The sequence below is a fragment of the Silurus meridionalis genome, chromosome 19, assembly GCF_014805685.1.
Source record: "Silurus meridionalis isolate SWU-2019-XX chromosome 19, ASM1480568v1, whole genome shotgun sequence".
NCBI lineage: Eukaryota > Metazoa > Chordata > Actinopteri > Siluriformes > Siluridae > Silurus > Silurus meridionalis.
Window position 1 is genome coordinate 2,682,962 of NC_060902.1, and position 20,642 is coordinate 2,703,603.

General features: G+C 40.2%; 1 protein-coding gene across 3 annotated transcripts in view; it reads right to left on the reverse strand.

Annotated features, from left to right (window-relative positions):
• Positions 1-1,769: 1,769 nt before the first annotated feature.
• Positions 1,770-20,642, reverse strand: part of cdk18 (cyclin dependent kinase 18) — a 73,708-nt gene continuing 54,835 nt past the window's right edge. For all 3 annotated transcript variants that reach the window (XM_046875184.1, XM_046875185.1, XM_046875186.1), the window contains 10 exons: positions 19,565-19,659; positions 18,892-18,954; positions 18,655-18,778; positions 18,272-18,392; positions 16,814-16,911; positions 16,509-16,614; positions 15,014-15,056; positions 8,169-8,259; positions 8,011-8,085; positions 1,770-6,773 (listed from right to left, as the gene is read on the reverse strand). In XM_046875184.1, coding sequence (XP_046731140.1) covers positions 6,739-6,773; positions 8,011-8,085; positions 8,169-8,259; positions 15,014-15,056; positions 16,509-16,614; positions 16,814-16,911; positions 18,272-18,392; positions 18,655-18,778; positions 18,892-18,954; positions 19,565-19,659 — 851 coding nt within the window. In that variant the 3' untranslated portion in view covers positions 1,770-6,738. The remainder of the gene's footprint in view (positions 6,774-8,010; positions 8,086-8,168; positions 8,260-15,013; positions 15,057-16,508; positions 16,615-16,813; positions 16,912-18,271; positions 18,393-18,654; positions 18,779-18,891; positions 18,955-19,564; positions 19,660-20,642) is intronic.

The window sequence follows — 20,642 nt, forward strand, 5'->3', positions numbered from 1 at the left end:
CTACTACCCAAGACCCAAGGGGGGCATCAACCTGCAGCAATCCACGTTGTGATCTTCTTTGGGGTTTCTCCACACTCTAACTCTCTCGGATTTGGAAAATACGGTGAAGGTGGACCAACCAGAGAACACTATATGTTCCACATTGTCCACAGCCCAAGATTTCCAATGCTTCCTCCATTAAAACTGATGTTTGACATTAGCATAACCAAAGGACCATGAGTGATGAAAGGACCATAAATATTGAGCCTGTGGAGCTCCTGATGAACAATTGTGGTGGAAACAGGAGAGTCAAGGTGAGAGCTGTGGTTTAATGATTTTTGGATAGTACCAGACATCCCTTTCATACACCTTCCTCTTGTGTCTAAACAGTGTTTACCACTGATGGAAGAGGCTCTTCCTTTGCAGTAGTATCCCGACATTACCCTGGCTACCCTGTCTCTTAATACACCACAAAGACACAATGTCCTGGTCACTGATGCATTTCTCTTTGTATGGACTCCATTATGTTGTGTAAATTGCAATATTTTATGTTCAGCTGTTCTATTTCTCTGCTCATTCAACCTTCATAGTCAGAGATGCTAAATGCTTGTTGGCTGCTTTTTTATTTACTCTCTGTCCCTACTCATTTCAAACCATCTCAACTGGATTTAGATCAAGTGATTGTAAAAGCTTGGTCATCTGATGCTTCACTCCATTACTCAGTGCCTTCGATTTTGACTAAATCACCAACAGTGTCAAGAGCAAAGCAAAACCACACCACACACATCCACCATGCTTCACAGTAGGAACCAGGAATCTTCTATTCACTCCCAATACGTCTGACAAAGACACAGTAGTTAGAATCTCAAATGCGGACTCATCAGACCAAAGGACAGTTTTTCACTGATCTAATGTCCATTCCTTGTGTTTCTTGGCCTAAAACAGGCCCCCCTGGAGGTCTGACTTGAGGAGACCCAGTCTCCAATGAACAGTTGCTGTTAAAATATGTCCACCACATGAACTCCAAGAAGCATTATTGTAAATCAGAAGTTTCTGATGCTTGTCATTCTCATAAACGTTTCCTCTGCAGCAGAGGTAGCTCTTAATCTTCCTTTCCTGGGATGGTCCTCATTAGAGCTTGTTTTATCATAGTGTTATTTGTTTTGGGGATACATTTGGAGTATATGAGATTCTTTGGACCAGCTGACCTTCATTCCCTAAAATTTTGATGGACTGTCTTTTGTCTTTATTTATTTGAGTGCTTCTTGCCATAATACGGGTTTGTACAGTAGCACCTCATGAATCTGATGAGAGAATACCATGAGTTTGCCGAGCTGTCATCAAAACTAAATGTATCTAAATGGGCAATCTAAAATATAAAACATATTCTGGGTTGTTTAATACTTATTTGTTTACTACTTAATTCCATATGTGTTCTTTCAAAGTTTGGATGTCGTCAGTATTAATGTACAATGTTAGAAATAATAATAATTATAATAAAGGAAAACCACTGGAGGAGAAGGTGTAGTGTACAGTATATTGGCCCGTATTTCAGCTCTGTGTGTATACACATTCACATGGTGGTGAATTTCCAGAGAAAAATCTGTGAATACATTTCAATTATACTAAAAGGGATGATTTTTCTATGGGCTTTACTTTTTATCCAGAGTAGGGTGTGAATTATTGTGTGTCAGGTTTTTTATTCACAAATGATCTCGATCGTTCTATGGATAGGGCGCCAATAATTTAGCCATTGTTTCAGTGGTAGAAAAAAAGCTTGACTCGGTTGCTGAGCTTTATCATTTATTTCGTTTTTAAATTTATTGAATCACTTTTGGCTTCTTCAGCAATCACATTACATTCAGCTTCGAGATACTGAAATCGAATAAACGTCACACAAAATATTTAATATCACATTTCATACAAAAATCTAAATCTTTCCCATTTTATTTTTCAATTTATAAATAGACGTAATCTAAATAGTATGTAATACAGTCAATTTCCTGACAAAATATTTACTGAGAAGAAGGAAAACACTTGTTAAAAGACATCTATTAATTCTGTCCAATATATTAATTCAAATAGTATTTATTTTTACCACAAAAACATACACATGGGAGAGGAGGGTTTTAAAGTACACAAACTGCAATCTCTCTCTCTCTCTCTCTCTCTCTCCAGTACATCACAAACCCTCATTGACTTCCCCTCAGGAAGAACCCACCATCGCACACAAGCAACAAAGAAGCAGAGTGTGGTTTATTTTCAGTAAAGTATCAAGAAGGCATGGGCAATCAGGGGGTGGTTGCAGGCTGCCTAAGGGGCAGGAGCAAAAAAATGAATGGAAACAACCCCCGTTTAGGAAGTTAATATGGCACTCAATCTCATTTAGTCACATGCTGATCAGACTACAGGGCACTTTATCTCATTTCCTTATGGGTATCAGGGAGTCTACAGGGCACTTAATCTCATTTTGTTAGATCCAAGAAAGCCTATGGGACACTTTCTCTGATTTTGGCACATATAAGGGAGCGAAATGGGCACTTTAACTCATTTTGGAACATGTAAAGAGAGTCTGTGGTGCACACCATCTTAGTTTGTTGTATGTTATAAAACCTATACAGCATTTAATCTTTTTTTGTCATGTAAAGAAGATCCTTTAGGGCACTTTATTATCTTGTAGGAGAATCTATAGGGCACACCATCCCATTTTATCACATGTAGAGGAGGGGAACGTCATCTCATTTTCTTACATGCAAGAGACCCAATAGGGCACTTTATCTTGTTTTATGGCATGTAGAGGAGCCTTTTGGGCATGCAATCTTATTTTTATGCATGTAGCAGAGTTCATAGGGCCCACTGTCTCTTTTTGGCAGACAGACAGGAGCCTATAGAGCATTACATCTCATTTTCTTACATCTAAGAGAGCCTATGGGCCACTTCATCTCAATTTTTGTGTATAAGAAAACCTTTTGGGCACACCATCTCAATTTGTTGTGTGTAGATGAGCCTATAGGGCACATCAACTAATTTTCTTGGATGCTGAAAAATTGACATTCCACTTTGTCACATGTACAGGAGCTCGTGAAAAGGCCATTGGTAGCTCTTAAGAAAATGGACTACTGATCTGAGAGTAATGAGCTCAAATCACAGTATTGCCAAGTAGCCTCTGCTGAACTCCTAAACAAGGCCCTAAACCTCCTCAACCTGCACAGTTGTGCAAATAAGATAAATGTAAGCTGCTCCGTGAATTAGAATTTGAACTTTTAGGACATACAATTTTGTCACATACAGCAGAGCCTATAGGGCACTGCATCACATTTTTCCCACTGAGAGTGCCCCATAGATGGCATTCCATTGTATTTACTGGCACATAATGGCAGACTAGATGGCATTTATCACACTATTTACCAAACGGTACTTTTTATATGCCATAATGACACCCTAGTGGGCACTCCGACTGTCTATTTTTCACCACAGCTATCACCAGAAATGATGTGTAATATAGATTTAGCAGTTGGCTATGTATAAATCACAATTTCAAATCCAATAAAAAAAAATCTTATAGCTTGTTTCTATTGAAAATGTTAAATGTTAAAGCTCATCCAACAAATATTACTTCAGGTGTTGGAACAGATCGGGGAGAAATCATGAGGGGAAGTGATGACGGTCAGTACTGGAACCCAGCCCTGCTCTTCCTCACTCTTCCTTTCTTCCTGTATTTTAGATGCTTTTTTGTGTACTTGAGTTTTAAAAACCACGTCACTATGATTCTCTGCACTTAATGGCTTTGACTAGAAATATATAGTGCTTTATTTTTTAAAAAGGAAATATTGAGTAACAAAGAAAAGAGGAGGCAAAGACAAAATTTAGGACACTTGGATGCCATGTGCAAACACGTTTGAGCAACTCATCATACCAAGCAATAAATCATGTGCAATTATTGATGAAGAGCATCTCTAGAACATCTCTAGAACCTATAACAGTATTAAAAGAACATATTAAATGAAACGCTGAACAAATTCTACCCATCATCATAGTTGATTTGTACAAGGCACCTTTAGATGCTTCGAAGAACATTTTCATCTCTGAGGTAAAACGCACAAGGAAAGTGACAGTGTTTATTTAATACTACACACTACACCACAACCCTGTGTCTCAACGTGTGGCTTCGTTAGAATTCATAAATATATTTAGGTTAAAAGTGCAGACTTTGGACACGTCGTGTGCTGTCTGACATCCCAGACTTGTGTGGAAAAGACAAACAGACAATCGTCTACTTAATATACCACATACGTACACCACGGCACTCGCTATATTCTCAAACCTCATTGGTCAGAAGGTTTATATTTACGTTATCGTTTCTATAGAAACGGCACTTTAGCTTTTTTAACATTTATAGAAGGAGTCTCCAGAGTTTGTAAGTCGGTTTTCAGAAACATGATAAGCTGAAATAGTTTTTTGTTGTTTTCCTGCCCATGTCAATCGAGAGAAATAAAAACACAAAATTTAACTATAAATGGATAAAAAGTGTGACATTGAGAAATATATATATTTTAATATATATATATAAAGTATAGGTTGTGCTGTTTGGGGCAGTGACAGTAATTTGTTATTGAAGATCTCCCTGTAATACAATGTCATGTGTCATTCCTATAGGGCACCTCGCCTTATTTCCTGGCATGTTGGAAATGAGGCAAAGTCATGAGGAAACTCATATCAGTCACATCATATCATATTGTCACCTATAGAAAAGCCTATAAGCCATTTCATCATGTTCGCCATTTCATTCTAATGTGTGTAGAAAAGTCCACATGGAATTTTTATCTCCTTTTTGCCTATAGCCTATAGGGCAGTTTATCTTATTTTTATGCATATAAGGGAGTTTATAGGGCATGCCATCTTATTTTTGACAGATGTAAACAAGACTGTAAAGCATGCCATCCTATATTCTTACATGTAACAAAGCCTAAAGGGCACAGTCAAAAGGGTATTTATCTCATTTTCCTGTATGCAAGAAAGCCTATAGAGCACTTCCTCTTTTGTTGATGCACATAAGGGAGTCTATAGGGCACACCATCTCATTCTATTGTGTAAAGGAAAGTCCAAAGGGTATTTTTATCTAATTTTCTGATGTGTAAGAAAGCCTATAGGGCAATTCATCTTATTTTTATGCATATAAAGGAGTTTATAGGGCACACTGTCCCATTTTTTAAACATCTACAAAAACCTTATAGGGCATTTTATTATTGTATATATTTTCTTACATGAAAGGAAGCCTAGAGGGCACTTCATCCTATTATCAAGCATGATGGAAGTCTGTTGGAGTCTTATTTTGGCACATGTACAAGTGCTAATGGGGCAATATCTCATTTTACTGTGTGTAGGAGAGCCCAAAGTGTATTTTCACTTTGTTTCCTTATATGTAAAGTAAACCTATAGGGCACTTTATATAAATTTTATGCATGCAGTGCAGTGTACAGGCCACATCATCTCACATGTTACATGTATGTTACAAGAGCCTAGAGAGGGAAGTACAAGTTAATTGTTTAAGAAGCTGAAAAACTCTTGCTTCTTTACCTCAGCCAGATTAGAAATGATCTACCGCTAACAGCACAACTGTTCTTAACAAATACATACTGTGACTGTGAACAGTTTTAAAGAAAACTTAAGAATAAATTTGACGAACATTTGTAACATGGATTGAATTGAAACTTGATTTGAATTGACGTTTGGCAGTGAATTGTGCACATTTGATCGCATTTTGACAACTTTTATTAATGGAATTTCCACCACTGTTTAACTTGACTAGACAGACTGTCTAATAAAAACTTAAAACTACGTCCGCTATATGTCACATTTGTTTTATAGATTTGAAGGAAAACTCCACCCTGATACTTGTTTGTGATGTGTTTAGGGAACTCCTCATCTGGTTGTTGGCTGTATTTTCATTATTCATGTGAGAACGACCTTTTAGTTCTTATTTACTCTCAGTGTCAGTAAAGTCATTAGGTGCGGACGTTGTCCCGGAATGCAATGCAGTTATGCAAACAGTTATACACTGTTGTTTAGCATGAAATTTGCATACTAAAAAGAGTGTACAAATGAGGAGGTGCTAGCGTACGAAGAATTAAAGGATTAAAGCGCCGCCGCATCGCTTCCTTTATGTTGATATGATGTTGATGGAGAACTAAATTTCGCTTCGTGTCTTTTAAAAGCATTGCGGGTCACGTAGAGAACATTAACCAACATGAATAAAGACCAGCATGCTGATAAAAGATGTGTAAATACATATCATTATAACAATATTAGCATGCGGTTGAAGGTCACATGGTCATTATCGAATGGATTCGTTTTAGGTGCGGATTTGCACAGGGTGAATATGTTCTTTTAATTCATATATACTGTACTTTTGTTATAATTTGATGTGATTTGTATAAAATTTTATAGATATTATCCAAGTCACTTCTTTCTTAATTGTAACGTGAACACAGACAGTAAAATTATTATTGTTATTATTTGGTTTTTTTTGCAGATCCAGATCTGAGTCTTGAGAAATCACAGCTACGGGAAGCTACGACTGGTGCGATTAGCTGCTCAGCTGTAACTGTGTAAAACAGCGGTGAATAGATCGCACAGTCTGCTGTGTGTGTGTGTGTGTGTGTGTGTGTGTGAGGAGGTTTGGGATACAGCTTGGCAGTTTGCTTCGATTTACAGCCATTCGCTTCATGGTGACGATGTTCCTCCTTCACTGGTGAGCCGTTAGAAGATACTCTGCCTGCGGTTCTTCCCCCGACCTGAAACGAGGAAAAGTAGTTATGCCACCATATACTACAATATATATATATAAAAACTTGGATATATTTGATAGTAGTTAATGTGTAGCTTGTAGAGCAGTACAGATTTACTGTTCTTTAAAAATAACAACATACAGCTATTAGTGTCAAAATAACTGGCAACAAAAGTAAGTACCCCCGAAGTGAACATGTCAAAACTGTGTCTAAAGTGTCAGTATTTTGTGTGAGCACCATTGTTATGTAGCACTGCCTAAGATACACTAAAATAGTTGCTGTAATGTGAGAGGGGTGTACTTACTTTTGTGAGATACCCCCCCGCTATATTTATATAATATATATATATATATATATATTGTAAGTTTACAAATTACAGTACATCATTTAGCAAAACAGAGCAATTTACAGTACTGTACTGTATAAATGTTTAAAGTATGCATGTATGTGGCAGAGGGCGCATGGACTCTTGTTTCAGGAGCTGTGAGCCAAAGGTGCTGAAATATTGTGATCCATATCGAACATCTTCAAAGCATCTTTAAACACCATATCAAATGTTTCATATTCAATAGGATATGACATCATCTACTGCTAATAGAGATATTAAACAGTGCCATTGTGCAACGATTGTGTTTAACCAATCGATAGTTTGCTTTATCCGAAGCTCCGCCCACATGTTGATGTTCAGGAAGGAAACTGGGAAAGCACTGAATCATGATGTGTTTATGGAATTATTTTCACATCCCACACTGTCCTGTGGAAATGTACACCTGGGGGACTGTCCTGATTAATTATAACCCTATGACCTGGATGGAGATCTTAGAGAGATCTTCTTCATCTGTTCTCTTGTTGTAATCTTCTGTTCGTTTAGTCACTATGGGGTTTTGGGCTTCTCCTCATCTCTGGAATTCTCTTCTATAATCTATATGAGAAAGTGGATGTCTGACCACTTTTAAATCATGTCCTAAATTTCATGTGTTTAGATTAGTTTTTTTTTAGTTCAATTTTAACCGCTGTTGTTTGTTGTTGTTGTTTGTATTGTTGTCTTGATTTTTATGATTGTACCCTGTCCTTGAGTCAAGTCAAGTCAAGTCAAGTTTATTTGTATAGCGCTTTTCACAACAGACATTGTCTCAAAGCAGCTTTACACAAATCAACAGTGATGGTGAATGGTGTGCATTTGAGTGTTTTGAAAGCCACTTTAAAATCAATTGTATTACTAATATTATTATTAATATTTGACCTGGATGAAAGATGGAGCTCCGGTGTCCGGGGTCCTTCTGAAGCTGCACCTCCTTCAGGGAGAACACTGACGAAGCTGCAGAAAGAAGAAGAGGATGAGGGTAAAGAACACGCAGAGCCCAAACGGAACATCGATGTAAATGTGGTGAAGCGACTCACTGTCTGCTAGGGAGTGAACGTTCTCCCCCAGACTGAGGAAGTAGGCGTGTCTCAGAGACGCCTCGGCCGAGATCCGTTTTTTGGTGTCGTACTGCATTCAGACAGAGAAATGCGAGGAATTGATGAGCTCAATGAGACATTCGGAGAAATTTGAATGAATGATCACAAATCGATTAAATATATTATTAATAATAACAAAAAGTAATAACAATAATAAAACAAACAAACAAACAAACACATAAATAAATAAATAAATAAATTATAAAGCAGATTTTTAGAGCACAAGCCGCACCTTCTCAGGTCAAACTGTGTTTCGAACAAAAGTATTCGGACACCTGACTTTTCCAGCCATATGCCGTCTTTTGAAACCAAAAACCTGTTCCAGCATCAGCTACATGAAGATGTGCTTTATATTGATTGGGGTGGAAGATCTCCTGCTATAGAGCTCTGACCTCAACCCTATTGAACACCTTTGGGATGAACGTGGACGCTAAAAAAGCACACTCCAGCATATAGGAACATCTATATAGATGTAGATAGATGTAGATATATAGAGGAACATCTTCCCATCCATTCTAAAGAGTGGAGGTTTTTATACCAGGATGACTGGAATGGAGACTAAATGTGGAAAGGAATGTTTGAAAAGCACATAATCTTCTGGTCAGGTTTCCACAAACTTTCCAGAAAACCACCATTGGTAGGTCATGCATTTCACACCGAGGCCTTCAGTGGTGTCCTGCCTGAATCAATCCACCTTTTAATACCATCATTATGACACCACAACTATAGAAACCATCACAATTATAGAGAAACGCAGTAGAACAGAACGCTGCATCACACACAGGAATCTCACATAGAGAATGAAAGTCATTACTAAAGCAAGAAACCCAATAAACACTATTCAACGTGTCTTCTTTCACTGGAGCCACAACGGCATCTCCACATACATCATCTCTAGCAGAAGCATCGATATTAACTTCCGTGCATTTTTGTGCATTTTATCAGTCCATTACGGTTTTCCTGGGGATTTGAAATGAAGGCAAATTGTGTTTTTGTGCAAATTCAACAGGAAAAAAAAACGCAAAAGTATAAACGGTTTATGAAAAACTCTTTTGAACTGCCGACTTTTCCTCACCATGTCGTTTTTCTTCTAAATGTCCTTGTAAGTGTATGCGACCGAATCAATTTCCTCTCGTCTTTCAGCCATTGCGGAATGAATGATACAGCTATTAAATCAGTTTGCTACATACGTGGGTTGTGTGCACTGACTAGTGGATCTCTGATTATCCAATCAACGGACGTAAAAATGCAGACGTTATTGGACGCCTGCTAGAGGGCCCCCCCCCCCCGTGTTGCCAGCTTGCAATCTGATTGGTTAAAGCTACAGCTTCAATTAGCATGTATTTGAAGTTAGAGGCACCTGCAGTGTTGATTCTGAAGACCTGAGGGCAGATTTGTTTGACACGTGATTGAAGTCTGATTGGATAGAATCTTAATAACAATACTACGAAATAACAAACACTATGAAATAAAGAGAATTGGCTATTAGGAATGATTCAATACTGCATTTCTCGGTGTACTCGACTGTTACTGGCACTCAAATAAAGTAAAAAATCGATTTTTTTTAGAGGTTTTGTGTAACAGTTCCTCTTCCACAGGTGTGTGTTAACGAGCTCCTCCACTCGAGATCTTCCTCCTCGTGCGGCTCTCCGTTGGCGTCCGGACCCGAGAGTTCGCGTGCGCACGTCTGCAGCAGCATCAATCGCTCCGCTATGCAAATGAACGCGACGGAAAATGAAGCGGCAGTCACACAGCTGTCATGTTTCACGAGGTATAAAATTGGCTCGCGTTAGAGCAGGCGTCTGCTGCGCGCGCGCTCGGCGGGTCTGATGAGAAACAGGTGCGAGGTTCGGACTCATTAAGGGCGCCGTCTCCGGTAACAGATCGCGCGCTCGGCGGCACGCGAGCACTCCTTTATCACCGTGACAGGTCACCTTTCTCTATCACCGCATGGGGTGGAACGAGGAGAGGAGAGGAGAGGAGAGGAGAGAAAAAAAGGAGACGAGAGGAGAGGAAAAAGACAGAAAAGAGGAAAGAGAAAAAAGGAGGAGAGGAGAGAAAAAGAGGGAGAGAAGAGGAGAGAAAAAAGATGGAGGAGGGGTAGGAGAGGAGAGAAGTTGAGAGAAAATGGTAGGAGAGTAGAGGAGAGGGAGGAAAGAAGTGGAGAGGAGAGAAGATGAAAGAATAGGCGAGGAGAGAAGAGGAAAGAAGAGGCAAGGAGAGAAGAGGAAAGGAGAGAAGAGGAAAGAAGAGGAGGAGAGAAGAGGAAAGGAGAGGAGAGGAGGAGAGGAGAGAAGAGGAAAGAAGAAGAGAGGAGAGAGAGAAGAGGGGATGAGAGAAGAGAGAGGAGAGGAGAGAAGAGGAGAGCAGAGAATAGGAGAGGAGAGGAGAGAAGATGAGAGGAAAGAAGAGGAGAAAAGAGGAGGAAGAGAAGAGGAAAGAAGAGGAGAGGAGAGAAGAGGAGAGGAGAGGAGAGGAGAGGAAATCTATCTATTTAATTATTACCCAGATTTATTGATCATTCCTCATGACTGTTAAACAGAATGCTCTCGGGGGATCAGTGGCGTTGATCTGATCTGCTTATTAATTTGGTGTCTGGCAGATTGGACCATTAACATGAGAGATGATGTGATGATGTGAAGATAAAACTGATTTAAAAAAAAACAAAAAACACTTTAAATATAGAATCCTGTTTAACATCTCAGGAGAAGCAAAGCGTTGGGAAGAAAGCAGCTTTTTATTTCTGTTTGAACACGTGACTTCGCCTTGACGTGGACGTCTCAAACCAGAAAACATGACGTGCCAAATAACGTGTCCTGCCTTCGTTACTGCAGCTCACGTGGCTCATTAAGAACAGCAGCAGCTCCGTAACCCGAGGAAGTGGCTGAGGAACCTGCAGCGTCCTAATCTACAAGCAATCCTTTATTAATTAATTAATTAATATATTTATTTATTTATCGAGTGTTGCTGCAGATTAGAACTTCCTGCACGCTGAAGGTCTTTAAAAACTTGCTGGCTTTGATCATTCTCTGAGATAAACAGCTCACGCTCTCTAAATCCGTCTGAATCACGCAACGTGCCGTTCGAGCGCTCGTTTTCCACGTTCCGCTCTTTTACGCTGAAATTCACACGCCCCGAACTCAAACTACGCCTCGGTGATGGTGTGACGTCTCTCTTTTAATTGGGCCGCGGTCGGCTGCTAGCCTTCAGGCTGCTGAAGAAAGCGTGTAATTGATGTAATGTGATGGAGGAGCGGTGGGAACGAGGCGATATTCTCTTCCCAGGTAACATTCACTCAAAAATAATCAGTGTGTAACCGCCGGGCCGCAGCTTCACGTCGTTCGCAAGTATCGCAGACGTTTTTCACCTTCCGAGACAACGGCGTTTATTCCTAATGTGGATAATCATCGAAGCGAAAGAGAAGAGAAAAGGGCAAGTCTGTGTACCTTCATTCGAGAAGGAGAAAGGAGGTGGAAATAAAGAGAGAAAGAGAAGCTGAAAAAGAGAAAGGCGAGGAGGTAAAAGAGAAAGAGGGAGGGAGAAGGTGAAAGAGGGAAGAGGAGGTAAAAGAGAAAGAGAGGATGTGAAAATGAAGAAGGCTGGAGGAGGTGAAAAGAGAAGGTGGAGGTAAAAGAAAAAGAGGGAGGGAAGAAGTTAAAGAGGAGAGGAGGATGTGACAATAAAGAGGAAGGAGGTGAAAAAAGAGGAGGAGGTAAAATTAGAATAGAGGAAGGAGGTAAAAGAAGAGAGGAAGGAGGTAAAAATGAAATACAGGTAGAAGGTGAAAGAGAAAAAGAAGAGAGGAGGAGGTGAAAGAGGAGGAGGTAAAATAAAAAGGAGGGATGTAGTAAAAGACAGAGAGGGAGGAGGTACAAATAAAGAGAGTAGGTGAAGGAGAAGAGAGGGAGGTGAAAATAAAAGGAAGGAGATGAAAAGGAGAGGAAAAGACAGAAAAGAGGAAAGAGAAAAAGAAGAGAGGAAGGAGGTGAAAAAAGAGAGGAGGAGGTGAAAGAGAAAAAGGAGACGAGAGGAGAGGAAAGAAGAAGAGAGGAGAGAAGAGGAAAGGAGAGAAGAGGAGAGAGAGAGAGAAAGAGAGAGAGAGAGATCAAAAAACCCCCCCAGCAACGTGTCCGAATACTTTTGAACAACACTTTTCCGAATAATGCGTACAGTGTTTTCCGCCCAATTCCTTGTGTAACTTGTTACTATGGAAACAACAGTATTATAAAGAAGAAAATTCGAACCAATTACTGTGATTGGATTCATCGTTTTACGTTCAGGGTGCACAAACTTTCGCACCCAATTATATAAATGTCTGTACAGGAAAATAAATCAAATCCGTAGACGTGATCGTTCGTCTCAGAGACCACACAGATGAGGGATCTACTCCGGAGCGTCACCTGCTACCTAATTGCTCGTACCATATGTAACGGCGTATTAACATCAGTCAGCATTTGTGTGCGTGTGTGTGTGTGTGTGTGTGTGTGTGTGTGTGTGTGTGTGTGGGGGGGGGCTGATTTCTCTAAAGTCTTTGTTAACTGTAGCTATCTGCATGATCTCTCAGGAGGGTTTTGAAGATGGATGTCTATCGCTATGACTCCTAATTAGCCCAAGCGTTCATCTGAGAAAAGATCACCTACGCCGCCACTTCGTTATGGATTCAAAGGAATTTTCAGTGGAGAACAGCTGGACCAATCTGGGGTCATTTTACAAAGGAAAAAAATTATGTAAAATTCCTCAACACAACATTATTGTCTAAATAGCAGGCAACAAAAGTAAGTGCACCCTAAGTGTAAGTCATGTTTTTGCCTGCTTTCAGAACCATTCAAAAGTGTTTATCTTGTATTAGAGCAGTTCAAATGTGGTGCTTGGAGTCCAATTCTCTCATACTGACCACTGGATGTTCCACACGGACCTCATGGTAATGAGTCTCTGAGGATTCGAGAATCAGAATCGTTGCTCTCCACTAAGATTCCTCAGCTATAAGAAGATCAGTAACACCCTGAAACTGAGTTACAGTACCTTGGCCAAGGTCATACAGAGGTTTTCCAAGACTCGCATGAGTCCATCAAAGAACTCTTCTGGCGTACAAGAAAGCACACAAACAGTTTGCTGACCTGTCCAAGAGCATGAATGACTGGAACCAGGTCCTGTGGTCTGATGAGACTAAGATAAATTTGTTTGGCTCAGATGGTGTTCAGCTTGTGTGGCGACACCCTGGTGAGGAGAACCAAGAAAATTGTGTCTTGCCTACAGTCAAGCATGGTGGTGGTAGCATCATGGTCTGGGGCTGCATGGTACTGGGGAGCCACGGTTTATTGAGGGAAACATGAATTCCAACATGTACTGTGACTTTCTGAAGCAGAACATGATGTCCTTCCTACAGTGCCCCTGTGCACAAAGTGAGCTCCTTGAAGATCTGGTTTCCATGCTTCAGAAGGAAGATCTTGAGTGACCTGCTATAGAGCTCTGATCTCATCCCTACTGAACACCTTTGGGATGAATGTGAATGCTGACTGCACCCCAGTTCTCTTCACCTACATCAGTACCTGCCTGTCGTAACACCCTTGTGGCTGATGAACCCAAATATCCAAAAGCACACTCCAAAATCTAGTGGAACATCTTCCCAGAAGAGTGGAGGGAATTATAAGAGCAAATTGGGACTAATTGTGGAATGCAATGCTCAAAAATCACATACCGTATTGATGACCAGGTGACCCAATACTTTTGGTAATATAGTGCATATACAGTGTGGCGCAGGGAAACAAGAAGTTTTGAAGATCGCAGTTGGCGACCCCGGGGCATCAGCAATTGTTTGGAACCAGTGTGAGCTTGTTTTGAACCCCTTGGATTCAGTAATAATGGAGCAGTGGAATGGCGCACAATGAGCTGCACAGATTTTGGTGTCATTACCGGTTCGGACGTCCTGATCGTGTTCATGCGATTACAACCCGGGGGGTGTCATTTCAAAGAAACGGCTCGACCCAGCGATGATGCTTGTCGTGGAACGAAGCGGCGTTGTAATCCCATGTTGTATTCGGGACACGATCATGACGTCCTAACTGGTAATGACGCCGACATTCCCATTGCAGATGTAATATTCACTGCCCTCTTAAAGATCATTGGTTCTGGAGACTGATACTGTTTTCTATTGTTCAAGGTACACTGACTTTCCCTCCGTGCCAGAAACCATGAGGAATTAAAATGAAATCACAAATGACAACGAAAAACAACACAAAAACAACATAAAACACAACACAAAACACAAACAAAACAAACACAAAACAAACATTAAAAACCCACAAAGTAAAAGACAACCAAACAACACAACAAGCAAAATAAAACAACTTAACACAAAGCAAATTTAAACATCACAACAGAAAACAAGCTAACACAAAACAACAAAATCAACAACACACAAATCTACCCAGATCTTAGAGGTGTGTGTACTACTGATTATAGATTTACAGTGAAGTTACAGTGGAGTTACAGTGGAGTTAAAGCGAAGTTACAGTAGAGTTACAGTGGGGGTACAGTGGAGTTACAGTGGAGGTACAGTGGCGTTAAAGTGGAGTTAAAGTGGAGTTACAGTGGAGGTACAGTGCAGTTAAAGTGGAGGTACAGTGGAGGTACAGTGCAGTTAAAGTGGGGTACGGTGGAGTTACAGTGGTAAAGCTGGTGTAATGTGTACATGTGCCTCAGTCTCAGTATTTGCCTCATAGAGAGAAAAGACGCTTCATCAGAAAAAATTTACTCTGTATTCAACACATGCAGATTTAACTTACCAGCAGCAGTGCTGAGAGAAGATCAATGCCCTCAGTGTCCAACCTGCACACACGCACGCACACACACACACACACACACACACACACACACACACACACACACACACACACATACACACACAGATACAGTAAGGAAATATTTCTCAAGCTTTCACAAAGAAACTCATCATCAACTCCATCATCTGATTATTTTATAAACAAGAAGAGAAATTCCATCTCATAATCAATCTCACAATTCATCTCACATCTCACAATACTACTTCAGTACCTCTAACAATATGTCTCACAATCCATTTCAAAATCTATCTCACAATCCCGCCTCACAAAACATCTCACAACTCACAATACCTCTTATGATACATCTCACAATCCATTTCAAAATCTCTCACAAAACATCTCACGATTCACAATACCTCTCACAATCCATCTCACATTCTATCTCACAACTCACAATCTGTCTCACAATCCATTTCACAAATATGTCTTACAATATCCTTTACAATACATCTCTCAATATCTCTCACAATCCGTCTCACAATACATCTCACAATATCTCTCACAATCCTCTCTCACAATCCATCTCACAATATCTCTCACAATCTGTCTCACAATATCTCTCACAATCCGTCTCACAATATCTCTTACAATCTTTCTCACAATCCGTCTCTCAATATCTCTCACAATCTGTCTCACAATATCTCTCACAATCTGTCTCACAATATCTCTCACAATCTGTCTCACAATACATCTCTCAATATCTTTCACAATCCATCTCACAATATCTCTCACAATCTGTCTCACAATCTGTCTCACAATACATCTCTCAATATCTCTTACAATCCGTCTCACAATATCTCTCCCAATCCATCTCACAATCTGTCTCACAATACATCTCACAATATCTCTCACAATCCGTCTCACAATATCTCTCACAATCCATCTCACAATATCTCTTTCAATCTTTCTCACAATCCGTCTCTTAAAACCTCTCACAATCTGTCTCACAATCTGTCTCACAATACATCTCTCAATATCTCTCACAATCTGTCTCACAATACATCTCTCAATATCTCTCACAATCTGTCTCACAAGCCATCTCACAATATCTATTACAATCCATCCCATAATATCCCTTAAATCTGTCTCATCAAATCTCTTATAATCCCTCTAATATTACACATTACAGTGCATCCACAAAGTTTTTACAGCGCTTCACTTTTTCCTCATTCCATATATATACACATGGTGTTAAATCAATGCTGTAAATTCTATTTATATTTCTATTGCAATTTTTCATTGCAGTTCCATTTATTAGATTGTCAATTAATTTTTTCCCCCCAAGCTTTTATTTTCTTGACATTTTTAAATTCTATTTTAGCTTTTGAAAGTGTCTCTGTCCAATAATTCTGGAGTTGAGCGTACAGTAGGTGAGTGATATAGAGACGGGAGGATTGTGTGTGTTGTGTCTCGTTGAGTAAATTGTGTCACGTGTTACCTGGGAACGTGGTTTATTAGAGGCTGGGCTTTGTACAGAGGAAATAGATACGACTTGAACTCCTCGTTCGCTGTAATCCCGGGCCAGCTCTCTTCACTCGGGGTTCCTTGTTATATAAAAAAAAATCAGTCAGACGAACAATCCGGATATGAATAATAATCAAAACACAACTCCTGCTAAGCTTCCTGAACAAATAAGGTCCTGTGAGGGAGCTGGTGCTCTTCAGGGCTTTGTAGAGTTTTTTTGTACACTAAGCATATGACACGTATTGATGTTGCATTTTGTAGCTAAAAAGCTACACGTACCCATGAGGCGGAAAATCAGGTGCAGTTCCTCTTTGATGGTGGAGCCTGGGAACATGGGTCGTCCCGTCGCCAGTTCGTACAGAATGCACCCTACTCCCCTGAATGCCAGACACAAACACACATGGACGCAGACGCTCGGCTTAATTACAGTAAAGATTTTGCGAGAAAAAGGCGAGCATTTGTTAAGCGAAATAAACAAATAAATCTTTGACATTTAAGCACAGCGGGCGTGAATCGCATGAACGAATGGATTCGAACAGATTTTCCGGCTGGGGTTTTCTGTTTTTTTTTTTCGGTTAGGGCGAATTTGAGGACGGCTCCCGCGGTCCCTGTTTTGATTTCTTGTCATTTGGATGGCGGCCGTGGGATGTCTGTGAGCCGGAGATATCGGGAGGAGACATGCGGCTGCCGTCACGCACGGATTGATTAGGCTACTGGGCTAATCCCCTGGATTACTGCCACACAGGGGTTTTTTATTGAACAGTACAGGCCGAGAAAAAAAAAAAAAAAACTGCATTTCTGACACGGATTCAAAAACTGGAGTGCTCTGAGGCATAAAAGTCAGTTTCCTGTTTGTGTGTGTGTGGAAAAAACACAAAACACAACAACAACAGTAAATGAAATGCAACACAAATGGATCTTTGAAATGCAATGTCTAAAAGTTGGTCAAGAGATGAACTCCCACTTGTAATCCAAAGAGCGCACTTTCTCATTCGTAGTCAGTAAATAGGAATTTCCTGTTGATGCTTATACAACTTCTCACAAGGCTACGGTAGGGGGTAAACACTTAGGAACATTTGAGGCATTCTGCAGATGCCCTCATTCAAAGCGACTTACAATTGTCTCATTTTTATACACCTAAATAGATGAGGGTTAAGGGTCCTGCTCAGAATCCCAGTGCTGACTGAAAGTGCTGGGATTGGAATTCACGATCTTCTGATCCAAAGTCCAACATCTTATCCACTGAGTGGTGGACAGTAATGAAGTAAATGTAATGCGTTACTGTAAGTAGCTTCTTCAAAGTTGGAGACACACAATTGTATAGGACGTCTTTAGATGCGGTAGCATGAAATTTCTTCTTCACTTGAACTAGGAGACCCAAAAACCTCCAGCATGACAATGCACCTGTGAACAAAGCTAGCTCCATGAAGATCTGATGTACATGGTTCGGAGTGGAAGATCTCCTGCTATAGAACTTTCACCTCAACCCTATTAACACCTATTAAACACCTCTTGGGTGAATTGGAACTTGAAAAAACTGCACAAAATCTAGTAGAACATCTTCTCAGAAGAGTGGAGGTTATGATAGCAGCAAATCTACTTATAGACTTCTTATAAAATCTGATTTATGTAGCTGAAAAGTTTTGTCGCTGTTACTTGGTGGAATTGCAGATGAAGAAATTTGTGCTCTCTCATGCTAGCACATAGGAGTTAGCGTGTGGATTTGCAAGTACTTACCACATGTCTATGGGAGTTGAGTACTCTGTGGAACCCAGCAGGACATCTGGAGGCCGGTACCACAGAGTCACCACCTCGTTGGAGTAGGTTTTTGTCGGCACGGATTTTGCTCTCGCCAGACCTATCGAGCCGATGAGAAATAGAGAGAGAACGAGGGAGAGAAAGAGAGATAGAAGAGATCGAAACAATAAACATTATTCATCCGAGAAAGAAACGTTGCCTGGTAACCCGATAATTGGTGCAGCGCCATGTTGAGATTTATATCATTTGAAGTTACTAAGTCGTGCTGTTGCTGAGGGGAATAGAAGAAGGGATCTGTGTTATGGAGTCTGAGACGAGATAAAAGAAAAGCTCGCTGGTGTAACGTTCTGAAAGAGTCTCACCAAAGTCAGCCAGCTTCAGCTCTCCCTTCTCGTTGATGAGCAGATTCTGCGGCTTGAGGTCTCTGTGTAGAATCTTTCTCTTGTGACAATAAGATAAACCGCGCAGAAGCTGGAACATAAATATCTAGAAGGAGAGAATCCCCTGGATCGTTATTTATTCATACGGAATTGAAAATTGGATTGCCTTTTTTTTTTTTTTTGTTTCGACTCGGAAAGCGACAGAGATCAATGAGGCACCTTCACGTTGTGCATGCTCATGAGGTTTCCACAGTTGTCTAGGTACTGCTTCAAATCGCTGTCCTGTGAAAAAACAGAAAACACACACATTCACAAGTTGTTGTGAAGCTGGGATTTGATCCCATGACCTTCTGCTCAGACTTCCAACATCTTATTCACTGACCTACAACTTCTAATAGCTAATATAATAAGATTTTCTGAGTGGAGTCTCCAGTTATATTTTTGGTAAACCCCTGTGGTAAAAAGCAACAAAACACCTCAGCGCATGCAGTTAAAGAACAGTAATTGAATTCAGCGTGGTCACCCTACTCAACCTCCAGGTCGCAAATCACACCACTCCATCTTTCATTCATTTTCTTGATTTTTGCAGCATGATTGTTTCTTTTGTAACACATTGGCATCATTCCTGGTTACATACATTGGTCATCTAACTAGAAAGTCTTATGATATACTGTAATTGGCTCTGGGCCACAGCTGGACCATACTAATGGAGGTCAGTAGTGGCAGATCGGATGACTCCCCCTCCCCATCCTCTATACCCCATCACCACCCCGAATCAGATCGCCGCTATGTAGCACAATGCAAAGGAACATCCAAAAGTAACATTCCAACCATTTCAGAGGAACATGCAGACATTCTGTACTACCAGTAATCCATTCAGCAGAAGTCTTACCAGATATTCGAAGACCAGCGTGAGGCAGCGGTCGGTGTGAATGATGTCATGCAGAGTCACGATGTTGGCATGTTTCAGGTTTTTCAGCAGCGAAACTACAACAACGCAAAAACAAGACCTGTGTAAATTCCCCAACGTAAAAATATTTACAATTCAAAAAGTCGTATAAATACGGGTTCATCAAAGGTTCCTGAGAGGTTTACGGGTCTGGATTTATACACTGGTACTTTAACATAAATGTAAATGATTATATGTTAGAATTTTGCTATAATTCTAATACGATTAGGCTTCAACAGGTCTAGATTTTGACAGCGGTAATTTTACAGAAACATAAATGATTGTATGTTGTAATTTTGCAACAATTATATTTGGATATGAAATTGCTACAATTTTGACACAAATGTAATTAATTTTTGTCGTCATTTTGCCACTCAATTTATACACATTTTTTAGTGTTTTTTTCCACAGTTTTGTCCCGACTGTGAAACTAAAGTTGAGGATCCAGCTTCTTCACTGAATCATAAGACGAGTGTAGAAATCTAAATGATGTATGATAGATAAATGTAAAAATAAAAAATAGCCATCATGTCATGTGAGCTAGGTTGGACACCTCTCTTTGACATTGCATACCATCAGAGTAACCATGGTAACCACATTAGCGACTCGAAATGCTGGTTACGGTATTAATGAGTTGCCAGATTGCTTCACAGGTTTCGAAAGGAAAACACCATAGCAGTAGAAACACTCTTTTCCACGTTTTTTTTATCTTTTCCATTAGAATTTGAGGCGTAAAGGTGAGCAAACTGAGCGCTGCTGCATGTCAACAGCTTTACTTTCACACTAAGGTGACTGGTGGCATTTTGGCATTTAGCTTTCGATTGTCATTGCGACGCAACAAACACGTTCGCGACGTGATTTTCCCTGCCATGTCAAGAGACCAAGTTTGAACGGTAGACAGAGATACAGAGAAACAGCTTGAGTGCTGCTCAGATAACATGACTCCTCTCGCTGTACAGATTTAAGCTGCTCGATGGGTGTTTTTTTTTTCCTGACCACATAATAATTCTGCAGTTAATGG